Genomic DNA, 14,655 nt, shown 5'->3' on the forward strand with positions numbered 1-14,655 from the left:
TTCATGGAAAAAAAACTATTGGCTGTAAATAAACGCTTAATTTGCCATTTGAATTTAACATTAATGGTTAAATGATTTGGGCTTGTGCATTGAAGACAATTTTTTACTTCAAACGTACGCATGGTGGAGCCCGTTAATTGATCGCATTGATTTTTTTTTCAAATTATTATATATATATATTTTTTTTATAAACTTTTTTTTTCTTAATGCCCCCATTAATTTTTATTCAATACCTTGAAAATTTTCCCATGGGTAAAAATTTGTTTTAAGGAATATAATTATTTACTGAAAAAATAACTTGAAAATCTTAGAATGAGATTCTTCTAAATTATTTTTCTCAATTCAATAATTTCTAAATCATGAAATCAATAATAAAGCTATGATATCAAAATTCACTTTTGTCAACCATTATCACTATTTAATTTGCTATGATAATGCCAGCCAAATCGGAGACGAAAATTTATTTTTTCAATTTATATATTTTGCTTATAAAAATTGGAAAAGTAAATAATAAAACTGAAGCAGAAAAACAGAAGTATTTGCTGTCCAAGGATCCATCACGATGTGTAACCTCCGCCAAGAATGCATACCAAATTAACAAATACTTGATAAGCATTAGAGAGAGCAGCATTGCAGTATGAATATGACCAAATAAGTTCTTGCATTTGATATAAGTTCTGTCCAATCCTAATCAAAGTAGAATGACTGCTATATAGAGCTCTCCCGTTTCCTAGAACAAGAGTGTTGTAGACAAACAAAGTGTTCCCAAATCTCCCACATGCTGAAGACCGAAAAACATCTTGGAGATGCAAATTGACACCTATCAGCTTGCTGAATTCTCGTGCAATAGTACGTATTCTCGGCTGCAAAATTCCAGGCATATTAACTACTTCAAAAAAAAACACACGGGAAATAAAATATCACTAGTAAAAATGTCAGCAATACCATGGATATGTCATAACAAGTCCAGCAGACAACCTATGATAATGGATCACCACAATCATCATCTATATCTAGTCATCATTCAAGTCATACAATGCGAAATAGCTTAGAAAGCTGAACATGTGTGTGGGTTGCTGTCTGTCGTCTTACCACAATGACACAATCCTATTCTGCAAATTCCCTTTTCCCAAAACAAATTTTATAGTACATTTTCCTTATCATCTTATAGTGTCTAGTGAATTCTTCACTGTATCTCCAGTAATCCTCTGCATAAAATGCATAGCCTCAAAAAAACCAAATTGAAACCTCATAACAACTACATATTGTTAGCAGTAACAACTTTACAATGTTCACCTTTATTCATTCATATTGATGTTTGTAATACACGCATTAGTACTAAATTAACAAGTTTCGTTCATAATACATTCAGCAGAAAATGCAAATTCAGTAACATTTACCTGTTTAACACTATAATCACCTTATAATCAAATCATTTGAGGTCAAAGTACATGTTAGTTCTAAACCAACATCCAAGGAGAGAAGAATTATGCGTCAGAACATCCAAACATCTATGGGCATACTGATGTGATTCAAAAAGAACCAGAGTTTTTTTGAGGAAGAAGAGTCATCCCTCAACTTTCATATAAGCACAAGAATTTTCTTTACTTCCCATATTATTTTGCAGATCATGGAAAGTCGACGCAAATCACCCAAAGAAAGACAACAAAATTGCAGAAAAGGCATACCATATGAATACCAGCGAAAATTAGACTACTTTAACCAATACGATAAAAGTGAAGACTTGAAAAGCAAGAATAATCTATATCATGATCCATGCTAGGAAAATACAGAAGTGGAACATTGATTAGTTGCCTACCTACTGTTACCAAATTTAATCGTGTCTTTCTCAAAAAGCTCATAATAACGTTGAGGTTCAATCGGATTATCCTGCAAATGCAGAAAAAAGATCAAGAAATAATAACTCTGCAAACAATTAATGAAATAAATTAACAACTAAGAAAAGAAATAAATCATCAACTAGATATCAAGATGTATTGCTTACATTAATGAAAGTTTTATTTGTGCTTCCAAGATCCATTAAATAAGGCCTATAATGGCATATAGAAATCAAAAGGTTAGACATGGATCAAGACAATATGCTCACAATTAATGCCAATTAATTCCCGTCACCACAAATCAGCCAAATTCTCACCTTACTTGCTTAGATAAGGTACCATCAGGCTGCTCCTTTTCTACTTGCCTGGCAAAGCAGAAACTAAAAATCAAAAAAATGTCCAGAACATCAACCAGAAAAATAAAACTGCTAATAATAGATCTACCGGAATTGAATGACTGCATGTTGCTTGCTACAAGATGGGTGGTCTGTAGGAATATCTGCAACCCTTCTTTCTCTACCAAAAAGATAACAGGTCTGACGATGTATATATAGGGGCTCTGTGTATCAAAACATTCATTAGCAACATAAATATAAGCCAATGGGAATAATTAAAAGCTCTCTCATAATCCATATTCCATGACTAAAATGGATTGAACATTAAGAAAATAAATATACAGGTAAATAAGCACTTACGGACTACAAAAAGCTCCCAAACAAACAAATGAAAAGTATAGGTATAAGATGATATATATATATATATATATATATATATATATATATATATATATATATATATATATATATATATATATATATATATATATATATATATGCTTTGTTTTAAACAAATTCAACTTCTATATCAAATACCAAATAAACTATATTTGTACAAACTACTTCACAGACAGGACCAAAGCATAAACACCTTTTAGTTAAAGAAAGAATGAAGTTAATATTTGAGAAAGATATGAAATGTTCAGTGCAGCATGGATTAGTGCGTATAATACACAACAAGGAACAATGAAATAAGATCTCCAGGACTTACCATTCAGCACTTCACCATTCTTAAAAACATATAGTCGCCATCTTATATCAGGTTTGCGAGCATCTGGAGGCTCGTTGAACAGTAGCGTAACACCTAGTGCAGAAAAAACCAATTAACATACAAATGAATAAGAAAATTATGCAAACCGAAACAAATATTAGTTAAAGGTTTTCCAGATGGTCCTACTTCAAGTCATGACAAAGGAAGGAAAAACAGAGTTTTTAACTATATCAAGTATCAAACACAAAAGAAGAGAAATAGAATCTACACTAGTTCAGAAAATTGCCAAGGGAAATCAAATTCCCTATCAATCACAAAAGCTTACAAAACAATCAAACAACTATATATCATATTATACATATAAAGAACTCCAGAATGGTTTTCAAAAAATAAATAATTAAAGGGGAAATGACCAAAAAAATCTAAATTTTGTCATATTTTACAATTATATCCTAAACTTTTTTTTAACAATTCTACCATAAACTTTAGACTTTAATTCAATTGAAAATTCCCTTTAAAATTTCTGTTAAATCTTACAGAAAGCACTTCCAATCCCCAAATTAAACCTCTCGCCCTGTTCTTCTATCTATGGCTCTACTTCAGCTCCTCTCTTCTCACAAACTCTATTTAAACCCCAATACCAATCTCTCCTTAAAACCAGTTTGCCTACTCTTCATTATGACAATCACCACCACTGTATACGACACAATAACTCTCTCAGATGCTTCGTTTCCTTTTTTTTCGAAAAGCTTCACACCAACAATCCTAAGGTCCTAAATGATGCCATCAATTCAAGTGGTGGTGTAGGTGTCTTCCATGGAAGGAGCAGTAGCACCCATAATGGTACTAGCAGTAATGATGAGTGGAACATCAATGTTTCAGTTTCTATCTATTTCAAACAATATTGTAAAAGGCGCCAAGCAAGGCGAGTCGAGGCCCCGATGCCTCGCCTAGCTGAGGCAAGGCAAATGAGAAAAGGCGCGCACCTAAGACCTTCAAGGCGAGAGGTTATGGGTCGAAGAGGCAATGCCTCTTCAAAGAAATGGAAACTTTCTCCTTTTTTTTTTTATAATTTTGTTTTAACAAGATAAAACAAAAGAAAACCCTAAAGTAGCTTCACTTTACACCACCTACAAAATGCAAAACACAAGGAGAAACAAAGCAACCAGGTATTTTCTTCCCCTCTCTCTCTCTCTCTCTCTCTCCTCTACTCTTCTTCTATTTTCTTCTCCTTTCACCTGCGCTGCACAACATGCAAGCAAGTCTAGCACCTGCTATGATCCAGGGTTCTTTTTTTTTTTTTTTTTTTTAGTTTTTTTCTTCTTTCTCTCCTCCTTGTTCTCTTATTCTCTCGTTCTATAGTCCATTCTTCACATCAGTACTAACAAACTTCCAGCACTTTTTTTTTTCTTTTTTTTTTGTTAAATGGATAGTGTAATATGCTTTTTTATTAAATGGGTATTGTTGAGATACGCTTTTAATTAAATGGATATTGTGATTTGTGATATGTTTTTATTAAATGAGTAGTGATGTTCTTGCTATGATGTGTAATTGCAGAAATTATTGAAAAAATAAATTGTTTAATACTTTAATTTCTTATTTGCTTGAATTGGGACAGCATTGATATTGATATTTGATAGCTTTTATTGTTGCTACATAAATTCTTTTTTTTTTCCTTTTTATTATGCTTTTTTACTTATTAAAGTAGTTAAAAGCATAGTTATTAAAGGCACGCCTCAGGCTCAAGGCTCACCAGGCTCGAACTCTAGCGCTTATGCGCCTAGGTGTGCACCTTTGTTCCAGGCACAAGGTTCTAGAAAGGCATGCTTTCTTTATTTCTATCTTTAGCGAGCACTTTCATTAGCAAAAAGGATTACCGCTTAAAACTCAAACCAGCAAACCTAATTCAAGATATATGCTAAAGGAAAAAAAAGAAAAGCTTCACATTTATTTGATTTTTATGAATTTTTTAAATTTTTTACTTTTGCGCCTCACCTCGCTCAGGCGCGCGCCTGAGCCTTGCGCCTAGGCTTCAAGATTCCTTAGCGCCTTAGTGCGCTTTGAGCCTTTAATAACTATGGTTAAAAGTATGAATTTTTATGTTAAAAAGTGTGATTGTGTGTGTGTGTGTGTGTGTGTAATTTAGGTAATTTAAGCTAGAGTGTCTTGCTTCAAAAAAGCCCTCGCCTTGCCTCTCGCCTCTCGCCTCTCGCTTAAAGCCATAGAGTACCCTGTCACCTTAGTGTTGCCTTTTGCCTTGGTAACACTAATTTCAGAGGGAAACAAGTGCATACCAGAGAAGCCACAAACAGCTGGACCTGAGGCTAAGGTGATGACGAAAGGGTGTCATTGGAAGAAAATTTGGGTGCCTCTATAAAGGATTGAAACCCACACAAAGACACAGATATAGACCGCCTGATGTCATAAGGGCCAAGTTTTTGAAAGAAGTTAACGGCAATAGTGGAGTAATTAAGTAGTGGACGGTATGATATCCAGTTTGGATTTTAGTTATGGTTAATAATATTAGTCAACGAAGAGGTGCAAAAGCCAATAATATTTTCTTTTGGAAAAGAGCTAATCCTACAATAACATGTCTAGTTTTGGTTCCCTATTTGCACCTCGATCATCTTTTGGTTCCCTGATTGCACCTCCATCATCTCTCACACCATCCTCTTCCTCAACATCTTTTCTTTAGCTTATATTGCTCTTGTGGATCTTTTGGTTCCTTGTTTGCGCCTCCATCATCTCTCATGCCATCCTCTTCCTCAACATCTTTTCTTTCCCTTGGATTGCCCTTATGGGCTCTTCTTTGCAACTGGCACTGCAATGGCCTATTTTTATACTCATATTAATTAATTTTTTAATTGGGGTTTAATTTATAATAATTTAAGTTCAATTAGGGTTAATTTGATTAGTAGTGCTTCCAGTTAGATTTAATGGGAATTTTAACGATGGGGTTTAATTGAACTAAAGTCTAATGTTCAGGGTAGAATTGTTAAAAAAAAATTATATATATATAGTTTGGGGTACAATTATTAAAAAAAAAAAAATAGTTTAGGATACAATTGTTAAAAAAAGCAAAGTTATGAATTTTTTTGGTCATTTCCCTTAATTAATTAAATAAAAATTTGATCACATTTATAACATAAGGGAAAAACCTAGGATAACTTGGTATTAGAAATAATGATATCAAACATTTTAGCTCACAGTACGGGAAGATGAAGATCTTAATACAATTCTGGAATTATTTTCAATGTAAAATTAAGAAATTTAAGAGTTTTATTATTTAGGAATCTTATTCTTATTAGGACTATTATTTACTAATTTATCTTATTCCTAATTAGATTTGAATTAGGGTTATAAAATCCTAATGTGATTGGGATTCCTAATACTATAAATAGGGATTAGTTTCTATTATTATTAGTAGAGACTTGATATGATAATTATTTGAAATTAATATAATTTGAGATATCTTTTCTCTTAAGGATATGTTCCTTGTTTACCTTTGTTCTTTCGAGTGTTATACCAATTTGGTATTAGAGCTATAATTCGATCCTTCCACCCTTGAACTATAAAGTTTTCCTTGCTTCCTACTGTTTGAGTAGAAAAAGAAAATGAAAATAGAGAACAAAGATGAAGAAGCCTTCACAATGCCAAAAGCCAAAGACCCACCCACCACCCCCTGGCCAGCATACAGATTCACTGTAACCACAGATTACCTCCCCCTCCCCAGGCGACTTGTAGGAGCAAATCTGGTCGCCGGAAGTCACCCACAACTAAAGATTCATCCAGGTGAAGTGATGATTCGAATTGTAACTCACAAGGTTGGCATCTATACCTTACTCAACACTCGCTGGCCACCAATCTGCCAATTCCCATTGTCATAGTCATGGTTTTAAATAAAGGCCATTACATTACGTAACAGCTGTTATTCATAGGTTTTTTGTCCTCCCGTTACCGTGACATCTATTACTTAAAAGTACAAAAAAATTTGTTTCTATAATGGTTGTTACACCCATTTCTTAACAGTAAAGGTCGTTATTTACTGTTAAGTAACGGCAACGCTCTGTTACCTTATTTATTATTTTAAGCCAAATAGAGGCAACAACTATTCCTCTCTCTCTCTTTTTTTTTTTTTTTTTGGTCTCAAGTGTTTTCAGCTGTTGTCTCTTACTCTCTCAAATTTTCATTTAAACTTTTCTATCTTTTTACAAATCTTTTACTTCTTCTCTCATCAACGACCTTTCTAGTTTTACAGATTTGTTTCTTGCAAAAGGTGAGTTATTTAATTTTGTTTTTTTGCTATTTTTAGCTTATTCATTGAAGAAATTTATATTTATGCTAGTTTATTGTTAAATTTATAATATGAAACATTAGTTTACCCGATCTACATAGTTACAAGGTTAACTCTTAATAGCTACAGAGTTATTTTAGCTTTAAATTAATTAATATTAATGATGTCTAAGAATGATAGATTTAATGTCATTATTTGATGTATTTATACTTATTATTTAATTATGTATCTTAGATTTTATTATATTGTTAAATAAATATTAACTTCATGAACTTTGCAAATTTAAAAAAAAAAAAAAAAATGCGTAGCTGTAGCTATAGGCCATTACCGTTATGGTCATTACAGGCCTATTTCTGTCACCCGTGACCATGACAACGAACATGGGCACAATTTAAATCCATTGTCAGAATCTTATTCCGGCAGCTCTGGAGCAAGAACTCAATCGGTCGAGTCAGATAACCCATCAAGTAAGAAGACAAGATCACAACTTGCTTGTACTTGATCTACTCCTACCTTCGCCACATCAGGATCCACGTCATCCTGCCACATCATCAACACATCAATAGACAATGCCCCATCATCTACTAGTCATTTTTTACAGTGTCTTTCCTAGTTAATTTCGATGTTTGGAGTCCGATTTTGGCATCCACTTTTGTAGAAAATGACTCTTAATGGCTAAAAATTGAATTTTTTTTCCAATGTGGTACGCATATTTTATTGGAATTTTTAACAATGGAATTTTAAACATAATTACTAAAGGCTTAAAGCGCACTAAGGTGCCTAGGCTTTAAGGGCTCTTAAAGCCTAGGCACAAGGCGCAAGCACGCACCCGAGCGAGGTGAGGCAAAAAAAAAATCATAAAAGTTAAATAAATGTGAATATTCCATTTTCATCAAACTTCAATAACTTATAAGCATTCAACTATTGTTATATTAAAGCTTGAATAGTCTTTTAATGTTCAAAACTAAAGTCCAACAATCATAAAATAACTACTCTTCAATCTTCATCAAGAGTAGCATAATAATCTCCTCCATCTTCTTCTACACTTTTATCTTCTTGATATTCATCTTCAAAATCAATAGTTTCATCTTCCTCATCTTTAAGAACTCAAGTAGTATTATTTAGTTTCAAATTAGTGGATAATGTTTTTCCCTTTTTCTTTTGGCATAGATATTGAAATAGATGTAGATGCAATATTTTTTAAAAAAATAATAATAATAATAATAATAATAATAAGAGTGATAGTGTTGAAAATGGAAATAAAGGCTTGCAATCCTAGGTATGGTGGTTTGATGAAACTTTGGCGACTAGTTATCACCAGGCATACTAATTTTGAAAACTTCCTAGTGTGTCAATATAGAATTCCAATAGATTCACAAATTTCGAGTTGAATGGTAGTGCTTTTTGTCAATGGAAGTGCTCGTCGAACGTAGAAATAAAGGTGCACCTTTTGAAAGCTTTGCACTTGGAACAAGGTACATGCCTAAGCGCATAAAGTGAGAGCCTGGTGAATGTTGCCTCCCTTTCTCCTGTAAACGCGCTTAGGTTGGAGCCCAATGAGCCTTGAGCTTGAGGTGTGTTTAAGGTGCACTTTTAATAACTATGATTTTTAAATAAAAAGTTGGAGCAACAGCTCATAAAACTTGGGGATAATCTTGTTAATCCTCCTTCATGTGTTGATGAACTACTTACTCTTCTCTATCAAGTCGATAATTGTTTTATCAAGTGGAGCAATTCCTTGCAAAATCTATGCAAAATGCAATTACCCCATCTATGAAAGCACTAGTCGCACATCACATTTTTAGGCATTTTGATGTTGATGCTAAAGCAGCAGTTGCCTCTTGTCTTGGTGAAATAACCAAGATACCTGCTCCAGATGCTTCCTATGATGATGATCAAATGAAAGATGTTTTTAAGTTGATTATCTCATCATTTGAACATCTAGTTGACCAGTCTAGTCGATCATACACTAGAAGATTTCTAATTCTTGAAACTGTTGCAAGAGTTCAGTCATGCTTGGTGGTGTTGGATCTTGAATGAGATGATTTAATAATCAAAAAGTTCCAGCATTTCCTTAATGGTACAAGAGATAAGGATTATCATCTTGAGAATTTTTTTTTTTTTCATTTATGGATATCATTATGACACTTGTCTTAGAAGAAAGTTAACATATATATCTATAATTGCTTTCTCATCTTTTAGCTAGTATGAAACGAAGCAATGTGGAAGTTCTACCAATTACTCGCAAATTGGGAAAAAGAGTACTTAAAAGTCGTGCTAACAAGGTTAGGCCTCACTTGCAACATGCTATGAAATCTTTGGGTATTTCTTTTGGTGATTGCAATAACATTATTGCCTCTATTTGCCAATCTAGTATTGTTGAACAAAAAGAGCAGTTTGAAGATTCTAAACTTGAAGAACCAATTCTAGAACAAGAAGTTGATAAAGCCAATCAAAAAATGCTTGAGGAAAATATGTTGGGGAGCAAAGAAGATCAAGCCATAAAGACTTCAATTGACATTGAAGAAAATCAATCTGTTTAGCTAACAATGAAAATTAAAAATTTTGATGTTTCGATTGATTTTATTTGTTCTGATATTTCTACAGATATACAAAAACAAATGAAGTTATTCATTTCCAATTTGATGTTGTCATCCAATAAGATAATATTGTGTTTTCTCCTTGCTCGATTTTTGTTTCTCCTGCACTTCAAGACTCGAGGACGAGTTTTTTCCAACAAAAGGAGAATAATATAGTATGGGAAGATGAAGATCCTAATACAACTTAGGAATTATTTTCAATGAAAATTAGGAAATTTAAGAGTTTTACTATTTAGGAATTTTATTCTTATTAGGACTATTATTTCCTAGTTTATCTTATTCTTGTTTAGATTTGTATTACGGTTCTAAAATCCTAATGTGATTGGGATTCTTAATTCAATAAATGGGGCTAGTTTCTATTATTATTAGCAAAGACTTGATAAGTTAATTATTTGAGATTAATATAATTTGAGAAATACTTCCCTTTTCCCTTAAAGATTTGTTCCTTCTTTTCCTTTGTTCTTTCTAGTGTTACATCATTCCAGCTCTTACATTTTAAATTATTTAAGGCTTAGTTTGGCTGGGAGGATAGAAAGTAGACGAGAAATGCATTTTGTCCATTATGTAGGTTAGGTACATTTCCTTCCTATTTTGTACCTAGTCATACCACTCGGAAAAATTACCTTTCCCTCCTTTCTTCTATCCTTCCTAACAGACAGATCCTAAAACATCTACCCACTAGTTTTTGGCCGAAGGAACTTAATGTTTTGAGTTAAATAATTTCCTAAAAAAATTTCATCAGTTCATTCCTCCAAGAAAAAAGTACTACTATTTTTCAACAATAATGTCCCAAACCAAAAGGCAACACACACACACACACACACACACACACACACACACACTCACACACACACACACACACACAAACATGAGAGAAAGAGATTCAACAATACTACCAGGTATACAATGACATGCCAGTTCTTTATAGTCAAAACAACAGCAGTGCCAATATCACCTACCTCTAACTCTATTGGTTTCCGCAGCAAGTTTTCCGGATAGCTCAAATGAAGGTTGTTGCTGTAGTTGCAATGATTATCAAAATAAGGAAACAGAATCTAGATAAAATGTAGTACATTTTCACTAGCCAACAAAATAATGTACACCAGCTTAATGCTCAACAAACTCACAAGTTGTTCTTACCTTTTGCTTTGCTTCCAAGGCCTCCTCAGCGGCCTTCATCTTTGCCACAGAATCATCAACGTCACTCCTTCCAGAGAAAGAAAACAACCTTAAGGCTTGCTCGGAGTATTGGCAAAGCAACCCTTGCATTATCATATAAAGATTAAAAGAAACAGTAAAACAAGAAATTTATGTGCAGTATCAGACTTTATCCCTTCTCCAACTTCATTGCAAACAAAACCAATGTGAAAAAACTACAAAATGACTAGGAAACAGATGAGAGCAAAAAGTAAGTAACCCATGACATAGTGCAAATGCCATCCTCCAACTTCACCATATTTATCAAGTATAAAGCTAAGCAGAAAAACCAATACTCTAATGAACATAGATTGCTTACACTTGCTCTCTCCTTAGTCCTTTCATATCTACTTTTGCTTATAAATTCACATCAGTGTGGAATATGGCTATTAGTCATATAAAACCTACAGAATGCAGTGTAAAATACTCAACTCACTATCATTGCTATTCATAAAAAAAATATGGAATTCCATGCCAAAGGTATGTTACTGACACTTAGGTCCAAAATTAAAGGGACAAAAAGGGTGAAGAAGAAGCCAACCTTCGTTCTGTTCCTCTTGAGTTGGTCACCTGATAAGAAGAAGTTCATCAGGCACTTCAACTAAGCATCAATTTAGCAAGAAATGTAACTCTTAACATGCATGGAAGATTTTACAGTTTAGAAAATACAAATGTTCATCATTTTCCTGATTAAATTAAGTTCAAACAACTTCTTTTGACACTGATTCAGGGACTACTTTCTGAAAAAGGTTACTGCAGCTAAAATCACCAGATTTCATTCACAATTTTATAGCATTTTGACAATATCCATTTGAAAAATAGGATTCCTTTTTTTTTTTTTTTTGCATTTCTAAGTGATAATGGCAAACAACAGTTTTTCGGTCGCACAAAGAAATTAGGACATTCAAGTAAAAGACACAAAGTAATTAGTCGTGGACACCACCAGATACCTCATCACGTTCTCTCCTATGGGCATCTCTTAGAGGCGATCGAGATCTATGTTTGCTCCTGTGATTGTGATCTGATGGAGAAGTTGATAGCCCATTCCTGGCTCTAGAAGACTTGCCATCAGTTGCATCTCTCCCTGACCTTCTCTCCATTCTCTCAGCTCCATCCCTATCTTCACCTCTTTCTCTATGTGTATTCTTGTCAGTAACCCTTCCATGATTCTTTTCATACTCTCTCTCAGTCAATATCTCAGCCTCTCTTTCTCTACGTGCACTCTTATCACTTCCCTTGCCATGACTTTTCTCACGTTCTCTCTCAAACAATTTTTCTGTCTCTCTTTCCCTATGCATACCCTTATCATCCCCCTTGCCATGATTCCTTTCACGGTCCCTCTCCACTACAGTCTCAGTTTCTCTGTCAGCCTGCGCCCTCCTTAACCGCTTTGTTCTTGGAGAAGGAGAGCGAGACTTTTCAGGGCTATAATTTTTCTCTCTTGCCTGTGGGGAGCTATCCCTCTGGGAGCTCCTATGCCGTGCCGGAAGGGGAGAGTGAGACATCTCATGCTTTGGAGATTTAGTACGAGTTGAGCGTTTCTCTCTTGCTGAAGAGCTATCCCTATGGGAGCTCCGGTGTCGTGCTGCTGGTGATCTTTCTCTTCGAGATGGGCTCTTTCTATGAGGAGAACCCCGACCTCTAATGGGAGATTGTGAATGATTAGACAAATTACGCCCCATTGGCAATCACTGACTGTTCAGTTACGAACTTACCTAAATTTTGAAAAAGCAAATGTTAGGCAAGCAAGGTATGAATTCAAGAGTCCGATCAGAAATTCAATGCTAGAGCAGCAAGAATATTACTATCCAATGTCTTTAAGCATACAACTTAAAAATTAAACAACTCCAATTGCAAGTGTGCGCATCATTTGATAGATGAGCCAGATCAACAAGGGGTATACATCAGTTGGCTCAGTCTAAAAATCACCAAAACCGAAAATAAACAAATGTAGTGGAAGAGAAAACAAGGCCCAATTAAACCGAATTCTGGGAAAGAACAGAACCAAACTTCAGTTTATTGATTTTCTAAATGTTAAAACAATTCGAAAATTGCAGCAAGAGCAATGCTGCTTTTCAGAAATGTAACAAAATTATAATCTCTGTTCAGTGTTCAAAGCTCATGTTCTCATCATTAAACAATGAGAGAGAGAAAAAAATGCATACTGAAACTACTACCCAATTGGAAACAATTAGTAAATCACAATAAAATCACTGACCCACAAATCAAATGAACAAAAAAAAAAAAGACCAGAATACATTGAGAACAAAATTGAAGAATAAAAATAGAAAGCAAAAGTCAGAAATTGAACAATAATAACAGGATAAGAGATAGAATTTTACTCATATAAAAAGAAAATAAAATAAAACCTCGGCGAGCTGGTAGTCAATAAAGCATCGCAAACGAAGTATGAAACCCTAAAGCAGTAGCTGGCTGATGAAAAAGAGAAGCCTGTAGTTGCTGCTACTCAAAACCTTTTTCAGTTTTGAACCGACTGAAGATGCAGAGGCGAGCGTGAGATAGGGTTTTCTTTTCTTTGGACAGTAAGAAACGACATTGGTTTTACAATACAAATAAAAAAAATTCTCAACAAAATATAAATCAAAAAATTAAAATTAATTAGGATAAAATGAAATATAATTATGAAATTTAGCTAAATTTATAATTTAATTCATATAATTTTAGAATTAAGTAATTTAATTTTTAATATTTTAATAAATTTAAAAAATAATCTCAATTATTAAAATTTTAATTAAATTATCTTTAATTACAATAAAAATATTAAAATTTCTTAAATCTATTTTTAATTTAAAAATAATTTAACCATTAAAATATTTAATGAGACCTATAATTTAATTTTTATAATCTTAAAATCAAGTAATTTATTTATTGGTATTTTAATAAATTTAAAAGTTAAGTATTACTGTTAGAATTATTATTAATTTTTCATTCAATTTAATAAAAATATCAAAAGAGGTATCAAAATATCATTAATTTTAGAAAATTATAAAGTTTATTAAAAATAATTAAAATATTTAAGAATTAATTTGAAAAATACATCAATATTTTAAATTTTTAAAAATTTTAAAGTAATTAATTTATATTTTAATAATAATAATTTAAATTTTAAATTTTTAAATTAATGAGATTTATTTTAAAAATATATGAATTAAATTATTAATAAAATAAAATTTTAAAATTAAATTATTTTTAAATTAAAAATTGAAATTAAAATATTTTTTAATAACACATATTTTATAAATCTTTAATTTTTATTAGAATATAAATCCTTAATTAGCGTTTTTTATATCTTTAAATCTTTTATAATATATATATATATATATATATATATATATATATATATATATATATATATATATATATATATATATATATATATATATAATCATATTTTTATTGGATATTATATATTATATGAGTATTAATTTATGATATTATAATATTAATAATGCTATTTTTAATAAAATATTTTAAAATTTTTTTTAGCGGAACATTAAGTTAGGAGAAAAATTGAAGCAAATCTAAAAATGAATGGACGAGACACATTAATGATATTATTTTGAAGATAATATTTCTCTCTACTTAGGGTCGAGTAGATTTCGGTTCAAATTAAAAAATCAAATTGAATTGAGTTAATTTGGTTCAATTGGTTCTATTT

General features: G+C 32.3%; 1 protein-coding gene across 4 annotated transcripts; it reads right to left on the minus strand.

The window, feature by feature from the left end:
* Nucleotides 1–449: 449 nt before the first annotated feature.
* LOC110670800 (FHA domain-containing protein DDL) lies at nucleotides 450–13,539 on the minus strand. 4 transcript variants are annotated; one of them, XM_058145379.1, is made up of 11 exons: nucleotides 13,346–13,537; nucleotides 11,927–12,691; nucleotides 11,518–11,546; nucleotides 10,920–10,986; nucleotides 10,739–10,796; nucleotides 2,886–2,978; nucleotides 2,283–2,397; nucleotides 2,156–2,203; nucleotides 2,006–2,051; nucleotides 1,820–1,890; nucleotides 518–863 (listed from the first exon to the last, which is right to left on the minus strand). In XM_058145379.1, the coding sequence occupies exons 2-11, from the start codon at nucleotides 12,656–12,658 to the stop codon at nucleotides 824–826; spliced, it is 1,299 nt and encodes a 432-aa protein (XP_058001362.1). In that variant the 5' UTR covers nucleotides 12,659–12,691; nucleotides 13,346–13,537; the 3' UTR covers nucleotides 518–823. The 4 variants fall into 4 exon arrangements, 3 of the variants coding, with proteins under 3 accessions (XP_058001361.1, XP_021688716.2, XP_058001362.1); XR_009148198.1 differs by lacking the exons at nucleotides 1,820–1,890; nucleotides 2,006–2,051 and adding an exon at nucleotides 946–1,208 and having other exon boundaries at nucleotides 645–863; nucleotides 2,161–2,203; XM_058145378.1 differs by lacking the exons at nucleotides 1,820–1,890; nucleotides 2,006–2,051 and having other exon boundaries at nucleotides 450–863; nucleotides 2,161–2,203; nucleotides 13,319–13,539.
* Between the last annotated feature and the right edge of the window lie 1,116 nt (nucleotides 13,540–14,655).

Source organism: Hevea brasiliensis, chromosome 4, assembly GCF_030052815.1.
Source record: "Hevea brasiliensis isolate MT/VB/25A 57/8 chromosome 4, ASM3005281v1, whole genome shotgun sequence".
Taxonomy (NCBI): domain Eukaryota; kingdom Viridiplantae; phylum Streptophyta; class Magnoliopsida; order Malpighiales; family Euphorbiaceae; genus Hevea; species Hevea brasiliensis.

What these genes read in the sequence shown, in the direction of transcription:
- LOC110670800 (XM_058145378.1), bottom strand. Translation starts at nt 12,658, where the DNA reads ATGGGGCGTAATTTGTCTAATCATTCACAATCTCCCATTAGAGGTCGG. An exon ending in GAATGGTGAAGTGCTGAATG is followed by an intron (nt 2,398 to 2,885) that starts GTAAGTCCTGGA and finishes TTTGATACACAG; the next exon opens with AGCCCCTATATATACATCGT. An exon ending in CATGCAGTCATTCAATTCCG is followed by an intron (nt 2,204 to 2,282) that starts GTAGATCTATTA and finishes CTGCTTTGCCAG; the next exon opens with GCAAGTAGAAAAGGAGCAGC.